General features: G+C 35.5%; 1 protein-coding gene across 1 annotated transcript in view; it reads left to right on the top strand.

Annotated features, from left to right (window-relative positions):
- NBEA (neurobeachin) overlaps positions 1–22,505 on the top strand; it is a 453,025-nt gene that overhangs the window by 385,790 nt on the left and 44,730 nt on the right. The window contains exons 47-48 of the mRNA XM_050977434.1: positions 2,801–2,920; positions 13,566–13,718. Of these exons, the coding sequence (XP_050833391.1) occupies positions 2,801–2,920; positions 13,566–13,718 (273 nt within the window). The remainder of the gene's footprint in view (positions 1–2,800; positions 2,921–13,565; positions 13,719–22,505) is intronic.

Here is a 22,505-nt window from a genome sequence, read left to right on the forward strand (position 1 = left end):
TTCAAATGAGTCTGGGTACTGCTAAAAGTGAAGGGCGGGAGAGAAGGGCTATTGAATGGAAAAATTTGTTGTTCTCACAGCTCAAGCTTGTGTTCAATGTAATCAAGTCCCCCACAAATTTCTCTCCTTGTTGGCAGTGAACAAGGCGTGAATTTTATTCAGAATATTAGGAATGAGTGAGATGGAGTATTAATGAAAACATTGTGCTGCTTTATAGCTTTCACAGCAACAAAAGCTTTACATGAAGTGACAGTAATCGGTATCATAGAATAACAGTATTTAAATTAGTATATAGAATACAGATATGAATTATATTTGTATAAGCACTTGACTTCCCAGAGAATAAAAATTATCTTAAAATTATGTTAGAGGTCTGAGATAAAGGGAGTGAAAGCTCTGAATTTCTGCTAAGGATTAAAAATCCAAAAAGATAGGCACAACAGGCCATGGCAGGATAGCATAATAGGGCACCCTGTAGTGCTCAGCTACTAAAAGTTTAATCCTGATTATGAATTTTATTGCTTTTGTGTATTTGTCTCAGATACTTAAAATAATGTTGTCATGTAAGTTTGGATTAATATTTTTACATAATTTATTTTAATTACATCATTTTCCTGGTTTCTGCTTCTTTTAAATCCATTGACTGCTTCTGATTTCAGAACCTCTGCAATGATCCACAGTCTGCTCCACAATAATATTCATAAAAAATACACATATCTTATCAAGAAAAGAGTGATGGGTAGGAGTTGTTAGAAAACAGAATTATTTCTGCTCAGATCAAGAATATATAATGTTTTTCAGTCAAAGGGGCAAGCTAGAAAACAGCATAATTCCTATGGCAAATATATACAGATAATTGGGAGAAGGAATTAATTTAAAAGCAAAGCAATTCTAATATTTAAAAATTTAAATTTAATAAAATTATAATACTAACATAATTTTAGGATAAAATAATATAAATCAATTTCTGTATATATTGTTTTCCATTTTGTACTTCTGAGTCTGAATCTTACACATTTTCATTTATATTTTGCACTGAATTCACTATATGTAGCACTAAAAAATCTGGATAGATAAAAACTTATTTTCTGTCAGTATTTCACTTCATTGTGGTAGTTTATACTACTCACCAAGTTGAGCTAGTGTTAAATTTCAATATTCGATTTAAATTATAAATCTCTTCTTCACCACAAGGCCATTCAATATTCACGAATACAAATAAAGCCATTGAGCAGTGAGATTTAGTGTCCTCCAACAAGAAATTATATTGTGATGATTTTGTATTTAATTCTATTATTTTAATTAAATTTTTGACACATATTAGTATTCTCTGATTGGAATACACACTCAGAAAAAATATATTTATGAGATACTATTCTTTTAAAGACTATTAAAAACTAATTTTCCCATGTTTTAAAAGGAAAAAATTGATTAGAGTTTTTTCTTCTTGAACAAAAGTAACCTGTGTTGACTGCTGTGCATGACAGAAAAAACAAACTGGGAAAACATGTGGAATAAAGGTAGAGAAACAATGGTCCCTCAGAGTCAGAATTCCATCTTTTATTTTCTTCTTTTTTTGGATATTTTCACTAGTTTTGCATCTGTGCTTTCCTTGTGTATATTTTAATTTTTCTTAAGGATTGTGTAAACATAAATATCTTCATAACTTTTTCATCTGGGGCAATTTACACACAAGTGGTATAATTACTTCAAAAATTCTTAATTAATGTAGGAGTTCCCGACTTGTTTAAAAATTTCATAGAAGAAAACAGAGAATGTTTAGAATAAAATTCAAATAATACATGAGTAATACTCTAATAAAAATTGTGATCTGGTGATCATGAACTGCTTTGATTACCAAAATTTTCAGATGATCAGGATATGAAAGGAAATAAGTCTGGGTATGAATTAATAAAAGGGACTTTCTTAAAAGCATTCCCCATGAGATTTTGGCAAAGAGAAAGAATGAGCATCCATCCCTGCACGCACACTGCCAACTATTAGTTGAAAAGAGAGCTAATGGAGTAGTGGTGGAAATCCAGGTTTCTGCCAATGATCTCAGTATTCAGGTTTTACGGTCAAGTTAAGGATTTGGTCCACTGTTAACCCCTACTCTGCAGAGGAATGTAGTGACATAAAAATGGGTTATCCAGACTGTCTAATACCTGAGCTCTTCCTCCCCAAAAGCTGGTTTCCATTTAGTATAAACTGGGATATGGTTTGAGATAGAATTAGTGAAAGACTGTAAATATTTAATCTCTGTATCTCTGCCCCAAAGTAAAGATAAAGCTGCACATTATGGAACCACTGTCTGCCTCATAACAACCTTAGAGCCATTCATCTCACCTTGAGGCAAAGTGGAACCTATTGAGCTCTTTTCAATTAAATGAAAACACAAGAAAGATTTAGAGATAGGATTTTTTTATTTTGACATACCAACATGCAAGGAGTATACAAAGCCCAGTTATATAATTAACACAGAATGTGTTTGTAGTGAGTGCTGTAAAGGAGGCAGTCATTGTGAACTGGAACCAGGCTACTTATGTCAAATGGGCAATTAGTCTTATGGTATAGAACTCAGGATTTGTTTGTGCAAAATGTGGTAGTTCCAAAAAATATACTCAGATGTTCAGTGCAGAAACCCATGCAAACATATAACTATGAGGTGCCATGTTTTTCTTTAATTCTGCCTTTATGAAGTATCTTGATCTGCAAACAAGATCTGCAACATTTTGACAGAAAGGTGCTGCATGAGTCCTTGTACTGTTTTCTTAATCTGTCATAATTTCATTACCTACAGGAGCCCTTTACAACATTCTTTCTAAATGCAAATGATGGCAAGTTTGACCACCCAGATCGAACCTTCTCTTCAGTGGCCAGGTCCTGGAGGAACAGCCAAAGAGATACCTCAGATGTGAAGGTAACATATATGTTAAATAAATGGATAAATATGCAATTTCATTATGGATTTTTTGTTTATGTAAACATAAAGAAGATGCTGGATTATATTTTATATTTATATATATATATCATTTCTTTATATACAGCACACTAGGTGTAGCATAAATAAATAGATGCTGATAAAGTTTATTGTTCTAACACAAAAAATCAAGGATTCTTTGAAGTTGAGTGGACAAAAGATGGGAATTTTTTTAGAGAAAAACAACCTAACTGATCTAATTTAGATCAGATAATCAGGAGATGGAGAAAAGCTCAATAAATTGTTCTTTCCTGCTGTTAACTCAATATTTGGCCCACTCCATAAAACACAGCAGGAATTGGATTTGACCTTAAAGTGTCATATTGTTATAGCTTGCCTAGCTCTGGGTTTGCATTGCCTGGGGCAATTAATAAAGCATTAATGACAAGACCCATTTAAAATGTTGGCTTTTCTGTACAGCTTTAGCTTTTACTTGAATGTGCCTGGGGATATTATGCAACAATACACATTAGATTAAAACAACTTCTACACTATATACAGAAACAGCCAGAGAGCAGGGTGATTTTACTGCTGTTATTCCTTACCTTTGTATTTACCTTGTTAAATACAAAGAGTTATTGTTCATAGACATGGGACCTTATCAGAAAGAAACAAAAATCTTGAAATATTTTGAATAATATGGTCCCTTCTTGATTCTCATTTTCTAGTAATAAAGTAGGAAAAGGCTTCACTATAAAAAATGCTCTTTTTTAAAAAACCCCACATTTTTCAGTGAATATATTTCTCTTCTATTTATAAGCTACCACTCATACTAGTAAATGGTCATATTGCCATATATATTCTATTTTTATTTTTATTTTTTAAAATTTATTTGTCTTGGCAAAGAAAAAAAAAAGAAAAAATATGTATATTTGTTGATTAATTTTTATTCCAGAGGTCCTGTTTGCATAAGTATTCCAACAGTCTCAGAAGGGACAAATCATGTTGTTGTTATTCAGTTACTAGTTAGAATAACTAATTGCAAATTGTATGGTCATTCTAACATATGGGAGAAAATGCTTTTTAAAGAAATCAACCTGAACCTCTAAAAACCATTTTATGTTTATTCATGCTCCTCTGTTAGTCAATCGTTTTTTAAGTACCATCACTCTTACTCATGTAAGCAAACAGGAAATTTCCAAATTTGGAAGCAATTTGAGGTAATATCTACTATATCTGATATATCTTCAAAGTGCTGAAATTTTGATTTTTACTTCTCAATGAAATCTGTTTTTCCTATAATTCCACAAGAATATCTGGGAGAGTGACTTCCTAGAAGTGGGGCTCTAACAAAGGGTAAGAGCCTTAAACTGAGAAACAAGGGAAGACAGTTGGAAGTGACTGTAATCTTCTTGTCTGGCTTTAGTACACAGGAGGAGGGCAGTTAAATACATCAAGGCATTGCAAAAGATAAAGGAATATCTGTGGACAGACGGAGAGATGGTATTCAAGTGGGGTATATAATTAGTGAAAGGATTGTTCTTAAACTAGCAACCAAATGAGTTATCAGTGAAACAATTAACTGAAATGTTTGTCTGAAAATACCAGGAGTCTTGTGAACCAAGTGGGATAATTTAAACTGCTGTTGCCAGCCATTGCAAGGATGAAGGAATTAAGGATGGATAAGCTGCACTGCATTGTATTAAAAAACCCCAGCTTTATCAAAATAAAACAAATATTAAAACGATGCTCAGAACCAGATACCTTCAGAAAAGGAAGGCAAAAGGTGAAGAAATGAAGTAGCTATGTTCTTTACTGAATGTAAGAATGGGAATGGGGGATAGCAGGTAAAATAATAAAAATTAAGGGTCAGAATTGCTCTAGGGCAAAGACTGTAAAACAAGGTGTTCCAGAATGCATTTGGCAGTCTACTATAGAGCCCCCAAATCAGATTTATACATATATACACATTTCTGTTATGCCATTAGAAAGAGAAATACTACTTGGAGCTAAGTCATTACAGAAAATCTAATATGGGAGTAACAGATGAGGTATGTTAGTCCATAAATGTTTTCTCCAGATAATCCCTGTCCTGTCCATTCAGGGATACATTAGGGATTAAAGCTGCTGTTTAAAATATAGGTTTGTTAATTAATGAAGATACAGGGAAGGTGGGTTTAGAAAATAACATTGAATTGATTTATTTTGAATTGATTCAGTTCAAGATGAAAATAGATGAATAAAAGCAGATTCAAAAATGAACCGAATCTTTAAGAAATGCTAAAACAAATAGAAAGCATTCATAAATTACCTAACAAAAAAAAATCCCTATAAATTAGGGGAGATTTAATACCAGCATTTGATATATTGCATTTCCAAAATAATGTATTGTATAGTAATACAAAGCTGGAATAAATCTACTGAGATGCACTTCAATAGCCTAAGCAAAATATGTCAATGCATTCCTATTTTGTCTTCAATTAATGAAGGAAACTAAGATCAACAGGATGGCACAAAGTTTATCATGATACTAAAGGTTTATCCTTAGGGTATAACAACTGGAGTATCTCATGAAATATAATTTTCACCTTAAACAGTCTTATTGGTCATTCATTCAGAGCCATTATGTTCTCAGAGAACATATGTTATTGCTTTTTTCCTTTTCCTTGTCCAGTTTTTAGTATGAATTCTTACTGGATAAATCAAATGCTTAGTGCTTTCTTTGCTGGAAACCATCAAGTGTAAGATATACCTAAACTGGAGTTAGCCATAAGAAAAGAAATGCATTTCAGGAGTTGGACACAGGTATAAAAATGTGTGTATGTGTGGAGTAATTAATGACTAAAGTGGAGACATAGAAATAATATGAAATATGCAAACATATGAAAGGGAGAAGAATTTTTTCTCAAGGAACAAAGAGGGAAGGAACCTCAGAGGAAAGGGGTCAGAGTGGAAAAATGCTTATTTAAGCAAGAGAATTTGAAAAGTTAGGGTGAAGTTGAGTATTCTCTGAGTTTGAATATCCCCACAAATGGAAGCAGCAAACTCTTTTTTTGTAACTTTTTCTTTTTTCCGAAGCAGACTGGCAAAGCACTGGCAAGGCCCTTTGATTTGCAGAGTCTGTGTTTCTTAGTGATCAATCAAGAGTGAGTACAGCAGCTAATTGTTGATGTTGTTTGTTCCTTAAGATCTTAATGAACTTCATTTCTCAATGCCATTACATCAGAGCCAACTTTTCCCTGAGGCTTTGAAATTCATTCTGCAAAATGATAGGGAAATGGACTATTATCAATACTACAGATACCTAATTTTTTTCAGATTGGTTGTGCTACTGCTTTGAATACCTTGCAGGCTTTTTAAACACTTTAATCAAGTTTTCAGGGACTTGAAAAGCAGAGAGGTTTGGGGAACTACTAAGAAACCCCCTCAAAATTTCTGGTAATTTTTGTTACTCTCCTAAGAGCAGCATCCACTGTCTTGCACCACAGAAGAGCTTCAGCTCTGAGAGTGTGAATTATTCAAAAACTAGTGGTCAGCTGTCTGGCAACTTCTAGTGTTTATCCAGCAGTCCTGTAAGAAAGTACAGAGTGGGCAAAAGAGAAGATGTGTACAGGTTGTATGTGAGTACAGAATCTGAAGGCATGATCCTAAAGTTTTCTGTATACTTGTGTAGCTTCTTCTGGCTCCATGTGTAGCTGGGCTTGGCAGTGTGGATTTCCTTGTGATATACATGCTCTAAATTCTTTTACCATCCTAAAGATTTTTTAAGTCTTTATGGTAAATATTTAGTGCATGGAATAAAGGCTATCCATCAAAGTAGCAAACTTTGAAAAGTGTTAAGACTAGCAAGTGTTCATTTTTCATGTATTCCTTATCAGAAATTTGAAATTCATCTGAGCTGCTATAAGTACTTTTATCTCTGATCCTACTAATCTCATTAATTATTGTAGCACAGATTATGAAATAATTTTAAAACAGCGTATGCAATGAATTAATCTGACATTCTTCATTGCTGTGTGTTGTAGGATGGCCACAATTTTTGCTCTCATGTACTGTATTAAATAATTATATGAACTGTCTTTATTCTTTATTAACAAGGTGTAATTTAAAAAAAAAAGGTTTTTTAGGAAAGTAAAATCTGGAGGGTTTTTTACATCAGTTACTCAGTTACTGTTTAAGAAAGAGGAATATGAGGTATGTTATTTTCAAGTGCTTCAATAAGTGCTGAAGTAGGTTAATTTTAATTAACAAACTGAGATTTTTAAGTACTGCAGATGCTTTCCACACCTGTTCTTTTACAACCTCAATATTGTCTGAAAAAATACATCCAAACCACTTTCACAGAATTCTGCATTAAAATTTAAACCCCGAGTACCTGAAATCTGAAAAAGAATGTGTCTCTCTTTAGGAAGCTACATTTCTGTGTGTCCAGCTCCTTTCCTCCCATGGCTGTGTCCTCCCTGGCATTTTCTCTCTGTTTCTTCCTTTCTTTTCCTTCCTTCCCTCTCCCCTTTAAATATGTGTAGTCTCTTCTGGGACTGAATTATTTCACACTGAGCTAATGAAAATAGGGCTGTGGCAGTAGCTTAATCAGCCTGAAAACAAGCTGTAATTCCGGCATCTCAAATTGTGGCAAAAAGTAGACCACCTTTGAAAAATGAAGTCTATGATAGATTATTGCCCAGTAAAGGATTAAAGATTTACTTAGACCATTTTGTTCCTTACTCTCGGGTTGTTTTGGTTCATTTTCAAGAAACTCATTCACCTACAGTGGATGAAACAGAATTAATGCAGTATGTGCTGTGTTGGAGTGGTGACACACAAGGGAGAACCTGGATAACACAGTTTATTTTATTGTGTCTCCCTTTATCAACATCGACCTTCTCTCGAGATAATCAGTACAAGCTGGAGGAAGAATGAACGTTCGCGGGGTGACCTTTGAGGAAGCAAGTCACCCGGAAATGACCACAACTTGGCCAGTCAGCTTGCACATTTTTTCCTTTCTAACCCTCCCCCCCCTCCCCCCTCCAGTTTTTGGTAACACTGACTTCCCCAGAACCTCCTGTTCAGACTCTAATCTTTCCTAATACCTCTCAAACTTGTTATATTACTTTTTGAATAGTCCATTTAGGAGTTAGAAAGGTAGCTCTGAGAAAATGTCAGTAAAGTGCTTTAGTGTGAAATGGAGGAACTCATGACTGACTCATTGACCCAGTACTAGACTCTTGTGGAATTAATGGATGCCAGGGGATCAACCTTTTGGGAGGAAAAGAAAGAAAGAAAAAGAAATGGAAGCTTTAAAACCTTGAAGTGAATTATAATAGAAAAGTGAAAACGTCTGGGTTGAATTTGATTTCATTGGGAGGCCATAAAATGGCATACCCTTAGCAAAACATATTAAACAGAAATGTCAGATTCAATGCAAGTGGTGTACAATTATAATAGTGTTAATAGCAGTCCTCTATCACCTGAAGACATATTTTTAAAGTTTAATTTCTCAGCAGTTTGGATTTGTCACAGGCTTGTAAATTAGAAAATGCATTTGGGGGATGTTTTCTTATATGAAGACACAAGGCATATAATACTGTTAACTATACCTTGGGGTTTTAGTATAGCTATTAAAATAAACAAGAGATCACATTTACAGACAAGAAATGTCTGTTATAATATTCATTTTGCTTTTTTTTTTATACACCCTTCACTAGCTTTACTGCATCATTCTTCATGTGAGAAGAGCCAAGCTTCTTGGGCGGTTTGAAAGGCAGCTGACTATTAAATGATGGAAAGCTAACCTGTCTTATTAGAAGTGTGAATGAAAGGGGAGCAGAGGAGGTTACCAGCTGATGAAATGTCAAGGACAACTAGACAGAAATTACTGCAAATAGATTTAGATCACTAAAATCCCTATTTTTATTAACTCTTTGAACTCTAGATATTTCTTGTGGTAAGAAATTACCCATGACAGGTAATGTATTCAGAAAGATTTATTTAGAACCTTCAATGTCTTTTGGCAAGAGCAAGGAAGCCAATAACATTTACTGATTAGTTTCAGTTAATGCAAAATTATAGGTCAGCTGAGTTGCATGCAATAACATATGCATTTAAAATACTTAATTGGTCTGTGGATATTTTTAAAATTCCAGACTCTTAAAAGTTTTGTTTTCTGTGTATTTTTTCTTTACATTCCCTCATTTTATGCCTGCTAAATGATGTAACTTGTAGGGAAGCTGTTTTATGGGTTTGTTTCCATATTTTCCTTCATGTCTTGATTTGCACTGGCTGACACAATGTGTGTATTGTAGGAAAAAATATTTTGAGATTTATGTTTCACGAACATTTGTTGCTTGAAACCTAAATTTCTCAAAGTCATGGTAGCTTCAAACTAGCATTTCTTTGCACAGATCTGGCTTTACATTTACCTTTTACCCCTAGTGACACTGAAGGTGCAATAGGCTTTTTAAGAAACCTCTCATCAACTATTTTGTCTGTCAAGCAGAAAGCAGATTTGGAGACAGAAGGTCCTCTGTGTCCTATCCCTTGACGTAAATACGGTCTCTGAGATACATTTTTCCCCCGCTAATTTTTGAGTCTCCTTGTCCCTATCTTCAGGGTGAATTTAACAATGACACTTCTGAAGTATGAAACTGGTGATTTGTAAAAAGCTGTGTTGTATGACAAATTACACTCTGCTCTGAAGTGAATGAAAAATAGCAGATGCTGTCAGAAAACTATGCAATCTCCATCTCCAATGTAAAGACTACAAAGGTTGAAAAAAACATTTATTTTGGCTTCTGTGTGATGAACATGTGACAAAATATGATATGGCCAAAGTATATAAAGAAGTAAATTAGGTTATGGAATGTTTAGCAATAAATCTGCTAGCTGATTTAGGAAGGTTAGAGGAATATTTTGCAGTTCTGTAACAAAAACAATGGAGCAATACATCATTATCCTTAATTTAGACTTTTAGGAGCTTGAAGGCTGTAAATCTGGTAAGTAATGCTTTTCAAACATGCAATAAACAATGCAAAGAGAAAACAGTAATTTATTCTCAGTATCTGGGTTGGGTTGATAGCTAGGATGAGGGAAAATTTACTTAGATTGCATAATGAAGGATTCAGGGCAGTTATTAAGTAAAACTCCCCAGATGAAGAACACTGAGACCAGTTGATGGAAGAATTGTGGAATTGCCCTCACTCAAATTCTGGGACAACAGGGTAGACAGATATCTTGCAGGATAGCTGTCATAGCTGAACCTCATCTGGAATGGAGAAATGGACACAGTCACCTCTCTGAATATCACCCTGAAACAGCTATTTTTTGAGGTATCTGTTTCCTGTCCATAACAGAAAAAGTACCAAAGGAGCGCCTCCCTCAAGCCGTAATCTTTGTTAGAATATGAACTGTCACATGCCCATATGCAAAACAAATTAAAAACAAACTCTAGCTGAGAAAAATGTTAGTAAGTTTTGAAAATAACTCTAGCCCTTGCTAGTGTTATATTTTCCTGCATTCTTTTGTACATTCTTGTAACTTTCAGTGGCTTCTTAGTTAACACAACTCTCTCTGGGCCCCAGTTGTCATCTTGTCTTCTCCTCTGAGGTTCACTCCTGTCTGCTCCTTTTCCCAGAAACCTCCTGGGCTCCATCCTTTCTGCCTCACTGTCCTTGCTAATCCTTCCTCTCTCTGCCTCTCCCAGTTTATACTTCTCCTAGTAAACATGCTCAGGGGCCCTGGGGAAGAGGATGTTTGCCCTTCTATGCCCAGCCTTTGGCATGAGATAGAGGAGACAGCTTCTTCAGTTTCTCACAGCAGAATAAACAATGTACACATAAAACCAAAATTTTTATCAACCATCTCTAGCTTGGTTGTATTTTCTATGCATCTAAGTAGCTAAATAAATGAATCTGAAGTTCATACATACAGGATGCCACAGGCTTTTATACCGGGCCTGTATTTTAGTATATACTAATTCATCCTCTAGAAATGAGAAGGAGATATATTTATCTGAGCTATTTTTAAGCGCTGTGATATCTTAGTCTAGTAAATAGTGGAGACAGCAAAATTACAAGACGAACATCAAATGTTATGAAAGAAAGCTGAATGGTTAAAACAAAGTATGGGAAATATGTAAGTATCTGGGAAAGGTCACATGTGACATGGCTCACATTTCAAGAAAAATTTCAATTCATGCTAAATAGCACTCAAATAAGCAACATAATTGTAGGCTGCACTAAAAATAACATTGAAGAGAATGTTGAGACTATAATACAATGGGTTAGTTAATGTTTTTAAAATAGTATGTTTAGGGTTTTTTTGTTTGCTTTTTACTTTGACTGAAAAGAACCAACAAAACCTACCAGGAGATATGTAGCTGAAATGGTTAGGATTCTAGGGAGAGTGTTATTTGAAGAGGATTCAGAAGTCTGGCACTGGTTAACTTCCAGAGCACAGGAATAAGACAGCTCAAACTAAACATACACAACACAATAAATCTTATAAGGAAAGTTAATCACATACTTCTGTTTATTCTATTTCTATTTATGTTTTCTGCTGTACCAGACAAGGGAACATTAAATTACCCTGAAAGCAAAGAGCAGCAAAGATAAACTTACTAAATAGAAATACCTTTAAAAATATTCAGTGACTTAAATCCCTTTGTTTCAAGATACCCCACAGCCAAAAGGTTAGTAGAATTCAGTTAAACACTAGATGTGTCTCTGAGTAGCACAAACTTTCAGGTATGTTAGATGTAAAAGTCCACAGTTACATGCTATGACATTTAAAACTGAAAAAGGAAATTTAACAAATAACTTTTCTTTAATGGAATTGAAGGACTTGGTTGCTGTGACATTGCAGGTTAGTATGCCACCACATTGAATAAAAATTGATAGTAATCACAACCAGTGCTATGTGCTTCAAGGCTTTTATACAAAGTAGAAACAACCTTTGCTAAATTTTTCTTAATGAATTCTGCTTCATTTGAATATTGGCTTTAAGATTAACTTTGACTTTTTGATATTTCTGAGGTCCTTTTGAATTTTTCCCTTTTTTAAGGCAATACTCTTAGTTTGTCAGTAATTTGGGTGGTGGTATATGTTGGGTTGTGAGTTCTGAGTTAATGATTTGTTGAAGTCCTGAAAGATTTCTGTATAGTTTTCTCCAGCTCTGAGGACCATTCATTCTTTTTTGGGCTCCATTAGAGGAAACCAAAGGGAACCTGAGATTTAGTGAATCATGTTTTGGGGGAAGGGGGGAAGATTGTTTTTAAGAAATTCTCTGAGTACATTAGAGATGTCTATAATAAAACTTAAGATAGGCATTAAATGAATCTTTTTTCTTTTAACATTACAGGATATTCATGTTTTCTCTCATTTTGGCTATGCTCTGGCTGCTGTTTTATTATCTACTACGTCTAATAATTTAATTCTTTCTTTTCTGTTTGGAATTGTAGCTTGTTTCATGATGAATTATTCAGGTTCAGACATGCCTTACTTAGTAAATGTTTTATAGTAGTTAGGTACTGATTGTTTTTGCATTTTAGTCTAACCTATATTAGTATCTTATGATGTAAACAAGTAATCAAATTGCCTTCCTAAACACACTTAAAATTGTAGCGAATACACTTTTTTTTTTTAATTTTAAAGGTTGCTTTAACTGCTCTATTCTCTATGGAGTTGCAGATCAGATTTAATTAGATAAGTTTGTGTCTGCAGTAGGTTTTTTTTTTGCTTCTCATATCTGCAGCCTCTGAAAGGACCACAAAGACTCAGATTTCAGGTGCTGTGTCATCAGTTTTTATCATGCTACCCAGATGAATGTCATAATGCTTTTAACAATGTAATTTGGTGAATTTAATCCATATCTGGATATTAGAGAAGAGATTTAGAGTGAGCTTTAAAGCTTTTTTGTTTTACTGCAGTTCAATACTTAATGCTAAAATAACAGGTGCAAACAGCAATATTCATTATGTCAAAATGGATTCCTGTTTGGCTATTCTGGAAATTGGAAAACTTCACACTCCAAGTCACCTATTGTTTATTGTATGTTGCAGTTTTTGATCATTCACTTTTTAAGTAGCATGTATATCTGTCTGAAGGACATTTGTTGTACTGATATTTTTCCCTCTGTCTATTCTTGAATTTTTCTTACAGTAGAACAAGATCTTCACCATGTATTATTTTTCATTGTATAGGTAATTGACTTACCATCTTTTCTTATGCAAGTAAAGAATTAAAGAAAGTAAGATCAAGACACTTATGTGTGTAAATTTTCCCCTTTTTACATATTTTTATTAAATAGTAATTTAAAAATCCCATATAATTTCATATTGAAAGCTTAGCATAAATTTTCTTGTACCTGCTATTCTGAAGAAGTCTTCTTTACTCATATGCACTGCCTTATCTAAAGTCATGCTTTTCATAAAAGCAGATATGGGAAAAACAGTTTGAATATTTCATTATGCAGAATACATTTGACTGTAAGTCAAAGAAAGCAGGATATAAAATTTCTTTTAAAAGGTGCACAGAAACATAAAAAACCCCAGGAATGCTTTAATATGTAGTACAAGAGAGCCTGATTCTTGGAGTAACATTTAGCATCTCTGTTAAATATGAAATCTCATTGTGTGTTTTCTCCCTGCTAGGAGTTAATTCCAGAATTTTACTACCTACCTGAGATGTTTGTCAACAGTAATGGCTACAATCTAGGAATCAGGGAAGATGAAATTGTTGTGAATGATGTTGATCTCCCTCCCTGGGCCAAGAAACCTGAAGACTTTGTCCGTATCAACAGGATGGTAAGCTGTACTTAAATTTAGTCTAAAGGGCTCTGTATTTTAGTCAGCTAACCTAGTTCTGTTTTTCATCTCTTTAGAACTGGATTTAGAGAAATAAAATTTAAAAAGCAAGGAATTTGCATTCTGTCTTGCTTGACAGAACCCTTTATTTTATAGTAGATTTTCCATCCATGTGCCCAAATAACGGAAAGTTAAATTCAGGTATTTATTCTCTCATGAGAAAGCATCAGACCTGCATGAACCTGGAAATACAAGATAGCCTGAAAAATTCATGTCAGTTCCTCCTTGCCATCTTCTACATCAAAAAATAAAAAAATACTATTAATGCTGATATCTTGCAAGCCATCTTGTAGTCATTATTCACCTGAAGATTTGCACTTCCTGTTCATCAAGATGAACTGGAACTGTAGAAATGTGAACGTAAGCGAACAACTTCAGTCTTTGAAGAAATTCTGCAAAATAACTACTCTGATGTAAATCATCATGTGCCCTCCAGAATTTAAGCAGAAAGAATATTTCTGGTGTATATTTTTTCTTTGGCCATATGATCTGGCCAGCAATGCTTCAATCTATCATATTGTTCTGGAAATAGTTCTTCCTTAAAATGCATACTGCTTGTCTTTCTTAAAGAGTCAGGGCTATGATTTTAGTAAGCTGTGGGTTTCCATACGGTTGCAGAACTGTTCAGTTTATGCATTATTTCCAGTAGTGCTTTTGTGGTAGCATTGCAAGTCTAGCAATGCATTGATTTGTTGGGGATTTTTTTCTGATCAGTTTGGTAACTTAATTTTAAGAGCTGTCTATTTAAAGAAAATTGTTCTTCAGGAGTTGATAGAAAAAAAAATAGCTCTATGAAGTTCAGAAGAATAGAAGAATGTTATAAAACCAAACCTATTCCTAGATGTAGATGATTTAGAAGTGTCCTCCATTTAGAAGAATAAGTGGTTTGACATATGTGCAGCAGTCTCCTAAGGAAGTGATGGGAACCTCATCACTTGAGACATATGAAATGTACTACACAAACCAGGAGACATGTATTCTGTCATTGACAGGAAGAAGCTGAACAACCTTTCTTGGCCAAGCTCTCTTATACCAGATATACTGGAAAATTATTTTTAAAAACAAGTAATTGTCTCAGCTGCTGAAAAGAAATTCAAGTGCAATTTTATTAGAATAGAGGGAGGTGTACTGAAAGGATCACTGGAGTCCATTAGGATTCTCAAGTGTGGGATGTGCAGTGACAGGCTGGTGTCTCTGGAGTGCCTGTGTTGCTGCACAGAGCCCTTTTTGGGTTGTGGTTGTGGCTAAACCCAAACTGAGCCCAGGTTTAAGCACCCTAAAGTTGACCTAGAGGTTTGTTTTTGAGGTCTGAAAGAACCAAAGTGTGATTCCTTGGTGTAAACAGAGAAGCAAGCTGCCACCTATTGGGGGATATAATGAGAGATGCACAGTAAGGACTCCCATTCTTAAATTTTGTAACAATCTTCCTTTTGTATTCAGTTGCATTTCATTTATATTTTCTTTCCACAATGTTAGAATTATTTCTAGGAGGATAAAAGGCACTATGTGATAAGAGATCACCTGGAAAAAAGCTTAAGCTTTAGTTTATTAAATTTCCTTTGTGCAATTCCTGCTTTTTGGAAAGTAGCATAGCAGCTCTCCACATAAAGAAATTGTGCTCTTGAAGAAAACAGCTGCTTACACAAATTTAGAGTATAGCATTTAGGCCTCCTTAGAGCTACAGGATTTGATAGTGAGATGATGACTGATTCCACATCTAAGTATGCTCAGACTGCCAGGAGACAAACTTATACTAAGACTAGAGCAGTATCACAATTACAAGCTTCAAATAATTGAGTACTTTGCAGTTACTAAAATCACTAATTATCACCCATTTGTATCAGACCCTTCCTCTACTGTTTTCCAGCCCTTTCCTCACAGATGTGAGCATTATGCCATTCTTGTACAGGTTTGCCAGGAGGCAGTTTCTGTATGGCCTTTATTCCCCCATCATCTACTTTTAGCAAGAGCATGATCAGGAGCTAAAATTCATCTCTACACAGACACATGCTGTCTTCAAAAGAGCAGTCAGGAACCTTGAAAATTATAATAAAGTCAGGAACTGCCTACAAAACAGGAGAAAGTGGCATGGATTTATTTGAATTAGATGCAGAACATAGACTGAAAATCACCTTGGGAAGAAAACATAGAAGATAATAAGAAGCAGAAGTCTGGAAACAAAAACAGTACCAAAAATAGAGCAGTAGCAAGGTAGGGGTGACAATGAACAGCAATTATATTAGACAAAATTCTGTAATTCTATATCCACCAGAAATAAGTGTATTTTGATGCTATCTATGGAGAATCATTACATCACAGAGGATGTAAACAGTTGTACCTATCTATGGTCCTTTTGAGACTGCACCTGGAATATTGGAATCACTTCTGGGTGACTAGAAAACAGAAGCATTCACATTTGGATGGAGTTCAGAGGATAAAAGCAAAGTGAATAACTTTGGGAGTTTAAAGAGCATGATATGTGCATAATATTTTACAAAGCTTATTATGAAGAGCAAGTAGCTAAAGAAGGATAATCCTTTTCATGAAAATGCAGATAGTATGTATAGTAAGAAGTAATGGAATTACAGTTTCAAAATGTAATAATTTGAATGTGTTATAATTTTTAGAAAACCTTCCTCATGTAGGGTTTTATTAATACACACAACGAACTGCCAGTACCCCATTTTTTGGTCACTGAAGTAAAACTGGTCAAAGGAACAAATACAAAGGGATTGGAAAGTTTGAAATTCCCTACATAATGTCTGATTCCATTATTTGAACCAGGCAGCAGATGTATTATTCAGTTAGGTCATCCCTAGGCCAGGCTTTGGCTGTTACATTTTTTTTCTTGCAGAATAAAAATAGCCTGGGTGTGATGCTGATGTGTAAAACACAGCAAGATTGTGCAAGCCTGGAATCTCTACAGCAGCTTAGCAAACCAAGTAGAGAATAGGTTTACAGAAAACTAAGGGATGTTTCAAGTAAGGGTTTCCCTGATCCCTTATCTATTAAAATCAGCAGTAGTAATTTCATTTCAGTGGGAAGAATCCAGAATTTAGTAGTAGTGCATAGCATACAGTGGGATCTTTTTTTCCATAGCTGATGCTGTTTTCTTTTGTTCTTTTTTTTTTTGTGCTTTCTGCAGGCATATATTATGTGTAATTTTATGTGGGAGTAAATAAAAATCCTCATATACTACTTGCACATTTATAAATGTAAGCATTTTTTTTAAATAACAGCAAGAATGCCATCATTTCACCCTGATACTTACCAAAGAAAACACATAACAGCCTAGGAAACATCACAGAGGCACAGCGTCATAAACCAGCACAATTTAACCAATTAGTTAACAAGCTTTACTAAAATGAAAATGAATAAATAGCAGGCTGGGATCTGTACAAATGAATAAATAGCAGGCTGGGATTTTGTATTGTATCATTTGATTGTTCAGCTGGTTGTTTTACACTTCAAACTAAACATGGAAGTGGAAGTGGAAGTGGTTTTCCATCAAAAGAGATTCCTTTAAATTTGTGAAAATTAGACTTATTAAAAAGACTGGAAAAGACAGTCAAGTTACTTTCAAGACCTATTACAGTATCTTCACCGTTCGATTTATACATCAGGGATTGTTGTAGCAGTTTTATTTATCCATACAAAGCTAGACTGATTACTGTGGAGTTACTCATGAAACATTAATAAAGCACTATGTTCAATGCTAACATGATTATGGTCTGACCTCAGCAACGGTACAAAGGACAGAGGCAGAAAGTGTCCCTGATAACATTACCCTAATGCTGGGCTCATCAATCATAATCTCCCAGTTTACCAGGGGAAAAAAATCCACGCATAAAACCTTCCACAGATGTGCATCTGCAGTCCTACTCAGCCTCTCAGTCCCCACAGACTCAGAGCAGTCCGAGAGCCAGAAATAGAACAGACTCAGTCAGTAAGTCAAGCATGTTAAATCAAGGCAGGGAACACCACTGTGAAACACTGAAGCACAGCTTTTATAATAAGCATTCTTTAGTTTTGAAACAAAAGATGCAAGATTGTGTAATTTAAAGTTAATTATAATGATATTTTAATTATGGCTTATGCACATATTAAATTACAAATTGCAGTGCTGAGAAAATGTATTCATGATAAATTATACTTTTGAAAGACTAAATGATGTCTTGATTTTGTTATACATATTTTGTTCATATTACATAACTTTTGTTAAGATTGAATTTTCTTTCTGTCTCTGAAATGATTTATTTGCACTCCTCTGCTGCCAATTGCATTTTTGTACTATTCCCTGGCTATTCAGAAGCATGCATAGTATTTCCTAATTAAAAAGATTCTTGAATAGTCATTAGAAATATCTAGCATGAAATCTCTGTGCTATGAGAATCTGGAAGGTCTTTTCCTCTTCCTTGAGTTGTGATTCAGCAGCAATTGACATTTCTTTTCTACCAGATAAGCAGTAGATAAGACTTGATATTACTTCCTCAAAAGTTGCTTTGATTTTATTTTGTGTATTGCCAAGGTTATGCAACTAAAACTTATTCAGGCAAAAGGGGTTTCAATCTACTTCAGATTTTTTAATTACTTTTAGCAGTGATTTTTTTTTAAACTTGCTATACTGCTGAAGAATCTTACTTATATCGTGAAGACGCTTACATAAAGGATCAGTTTCTCTGCAGACATCCCTGAATAACCGAAATCTGTACAGTGTACTTCTTTGTCACTTCTGTTAAAATATTACTTTGCTTAAAAGAACATAACTAACCTCAGATAGCAGTATTGCCTGAAATACTTTATGAGGAAAGTCAAGGATTTCGCTTTGATAGTCAGTGCAAGGAATAGTAACTGAGGAAGAGAAATGTTTGGTGTAGAGAACCTGCAGTTGCTGCAGAGGACCATGGATATGAGGGTAGAGAAGAGAAACCCAGCCCATGGGCTGAAATGGCTGCTGATTTGTTTTTGAGCAGATCTGTAAAACCAAAGTATCTCGGAGTAATTATGGGAAAATATCTTTAAATATATGTTACATATAATTCAATAGCAAAATGGAAAGCTTTTTGGAGAGACAGAAGGATATGGATATGGAGGGCAAAGCAGGAACTGCAGAAAGAGAAGGTGCAACCATGGGCCAGACACCAGTATCAGGGTTTTCCACTTCTCTGGTGACAAAAAATACCTGGAAAGATATCTTATAAATCCAGAACTTCTGATGTTTTACACAGCAGAAAGTCTGTATTGCAATAAAAACCACTGCCTCCTACTGACATGCCTGTGAAAATACTTTTAATATCAAATTAGAATGAGCATAGGGGAAAGTGTGCAGTGTTTATAAAGGTCAGAAAAGAGCTATAGTAAGAAGTAATTTGGTTTATAATGACTTTATTTAGTTTTAACATCAACTTACTAATACCTCTTTCTATTTTACAACACTACAGGTCAAATTTTCAGTCTGTGGAACATTGTGCATACACTTGCCTGTAAACAGGCAAAACCCACAAAATCTGTATACACTAGATGTATACACTAGATGTATAATAATGCTTGCAATTTACAAATTAACAATAAAAGTCACTCACTGGAAACAATAACATGTTAAATACCTTCCTTAAAGCAAAACTCATGAAAAAAAATTTGACTGGAATGTTGCTATTTGAAAATGAAGCCCTCATAACTGTTCAAATAAGTTAATTTTAGGAGTGCTTGAATAAAACTCTGTTTTGTGTACATGTTAGTTATGATAGATAACAAGGTGGTTGTTAGCTCATTTCTGTTTAACTTTAAGAATCTTTAAAAACCATATTACAAATTATATGGATATTACATAATTATATAAGTAATAATTATTATTTTTAAAAATGTTTCTATAGCTCATTTAAAAAATCTTCATAAAATTAAAGCCCTCAAAATAATTTAAATCCAAAGTGCTGATTTTTATGGCCGTCACCAGCCTATTTTAAGGATATTATTGTTGTCTTTCTCTGTATATTTTTCCTACTGTACCTACAAGTTATGTTTTATACAGAAAAGTCCCTCACCCTATTCCCTACTGAGCATTGCATATTCTCAAGAAACCAAATGATGTACCATTGACAGTGAACAGCTCATAAATTTTCAGGAGGCACTTATATGGAGGGGGAGTAGCCTGTGCGTTAGAGCAAATTAGGGAGAGGATTCTGCAAGAATCGCATGAGTAGCGTTGCAGAAGTACTTGGAAGAAACCAGGTCAGACCTGCTACAAGAAGCTTTCCCCAGACTACAATAAATCCTGATTATAAAGCCTTGACCCAGTGAGGGCGGGGTGAGATTTTGTAGCATTTTGGTGGCCCTTTCTTGAGGGCACCTTTCCTGGTTTTCATGCCTGGTGCCATACCCCACAGGATACCCTGGCTGGGAGGCCGTGAACATCATACAGCACCCGTTTCATCGTGCAGCTGGAGGGCTGGTCATGCAAGTGGAAACTGCCTTAAGGAAATATTACATATGTGTTCAACTCTTGTAAGTCTTTTAACTTGTAAGGTCAAAAAAAGTTCAGTACCCTTCATGAACAAGACTGATAAACTGGTCACAATGAGCAAGGTACTCAGGGTACTTTCTACTTAAATCTTCAATGGCAACCTCTCTTCCCACGCCTCTTGAGTTACTAGACTGCAAAATGGGGACTCAGGGAGCAAAGTCCCTTCTACTTTAAGAGAAGATCAAGTTGGTGGCCCTCTGAGGAACCTCAACATGTGTGTATGGCACCTGATGAGTTGCACTCCAGAGTCCTGAAGGAATGACCTAGTTGTCAAACCACTTTCCATGAAATGTCATGGCAGTCAGGAGAAGTCCCTGATGATTGGAAAAAGGACAACATTGCTCCCATTTTTAAAAATGGTAGAAAGGAGGGGCCTGGGAACTACTGACCACTTGCCTGGGAAGGCCAAAGAATAGATCCTCCTAGAAGCTGTGCTAAGACACATGGAGGGCAGGAAGGTGATTTGGGACAGCCAACACAACTTCCCCAAGGGAAAGTCCTTCCTGACCAACCAAGTGGCCTTCCATGATGGAGTGACGGCACCAGTAGACAAAGGAAGGGCTGCAGGTGTCATCTGTCTGGACTTGTGTAGGGCTTTTGACATGATCCCTTGTAACATTCTTCTCTCTAAATTGGTGAGAGATTAATTTGATGTGTGGATTGTTCAGTAGATAAGGAATTGATTGGACAGTTACATCAGCTTGGTGACATCAGTGGCAAGTGGGGGTCTGCCCTGAGACCCCCACTTGCCATTTAATACCTTCAACATTTAATATCTTCAACATTTAATATCTTCAACAATGTACCATAGACAGTACCATTAATATCTTCAACAATGACATAGACAGTAGGACTGAGTGCACCCTCAGCAGATTTGCAGATGGTACCAAGCTGAGTGGTGTGGTTGATGCACCTGAGGGCTGGGATATCGTCCAGAGGGATCAGAACAAGTAAAAGAAGCAGCCCATGGGAATCTCATGAGGTTCAACAAGACCAAGTACAAGGTGGTGCATCTGGGTCAGAGCAACCCCCAGTATCCACACAGTCTGGGGGGCAACAGATGGAGAGCAGCCCTGCCAAAATGACATGGGGATGCTGGTGGATGAGAGACTGGACATGAGCCAATAAAGTCTCTTTGCAGGTTGGAAAGCCAACCTCATCCTGGACTGCATTGAAAGCAGCATGAGCAGCAAATCAAGGGAGGTGTTTCTGCCCTTCTGCTCTGCTCTGCTCTGCTCTGCTCTGCTCTGCTCTGCTCTGCTCTGGAGGGACCCCATCCTGAGTGCTGCATCCAGCTCCGGGATCCTCAGGAAGGACATGGACCTGTTAGAGTAGGTCCACAGGAGGGTCAAAGAAGGCCAGGTTCTGGATTATCTCTCCTATGAAGACAGGCTGAGACAGCTGGAATTGTCCAGCCTTGAGAGGACTTATGGACTTGGGGAGACCTTATGGTGACCTTTCAGTGCTTAAAGTGTCCTACGAGAAAGATGGGGACAAACTTCTAGCAGAACTTGTTGAGGTACGGCAGTAGGTAATGACATTACATGAAAAGAAGATAGATCAGACAAGATATAAGGAAGAAATTTTTTATAGTTTATAGGATGATGAAACACTGAAACAAGATGTCCAGAGATGTGATGAATGTCTCATCTCTGGGAGCATTCAAGGTCAGACAAGACAAGACTCTGAGCAATCTGAAGTAGTTGAAGATGTCCCTGTTCATTGCAGTGGGGTTGAACTAAATGACCTTTTAAGGTCCCTTCTAACTCAAACTTTCCAGTGGTTCCACGTTTTTTTGATTCTAACTCCAGTGAGAGGATATTAGATGAAAAAAGTGAGAAATACACTCGTTTAAACCAAGCATCGATTTTTTACAAATGCATTGTCTGATCTTTGAGTAATCAAAAGTTCTGCTGTTTTCCTGAAATGCTCTTAATATTCTAGAAAAAAAAGCTAATTTTGACCAAAGAAATACCTGATTTTTTTTAATTACATGTTAATAAACAAATAAAATAATAATAAAAAGTATATACAGATCAAAAGAAATTATAAATATGCAGAATTCAGATGCTCAAGAGAACTTTTAGGCTGATTGCTGCAAATGGATTTGAGGTGGATGCTAGAAAGATAACTGGCTTTAAACTTTAAATTCTTGAAAAGCTTTATTACATACAAAAGGAACATTAAAAATTGATCATTTAAGAGTA

This window comes from Serinus canaria, chromosome 1 (genome assembly GCF_022539315.1).
Source record: "Serinus canaria isolate serCan28SL12 chromosome 1, serCan2020, whole genome shotgun sequence".
Lineage (NCBI taxonomy): Eukaryota > Metazoa > Chordata > Aves > Passeriformes > Fringillidae > Serinus > Serinus canaria.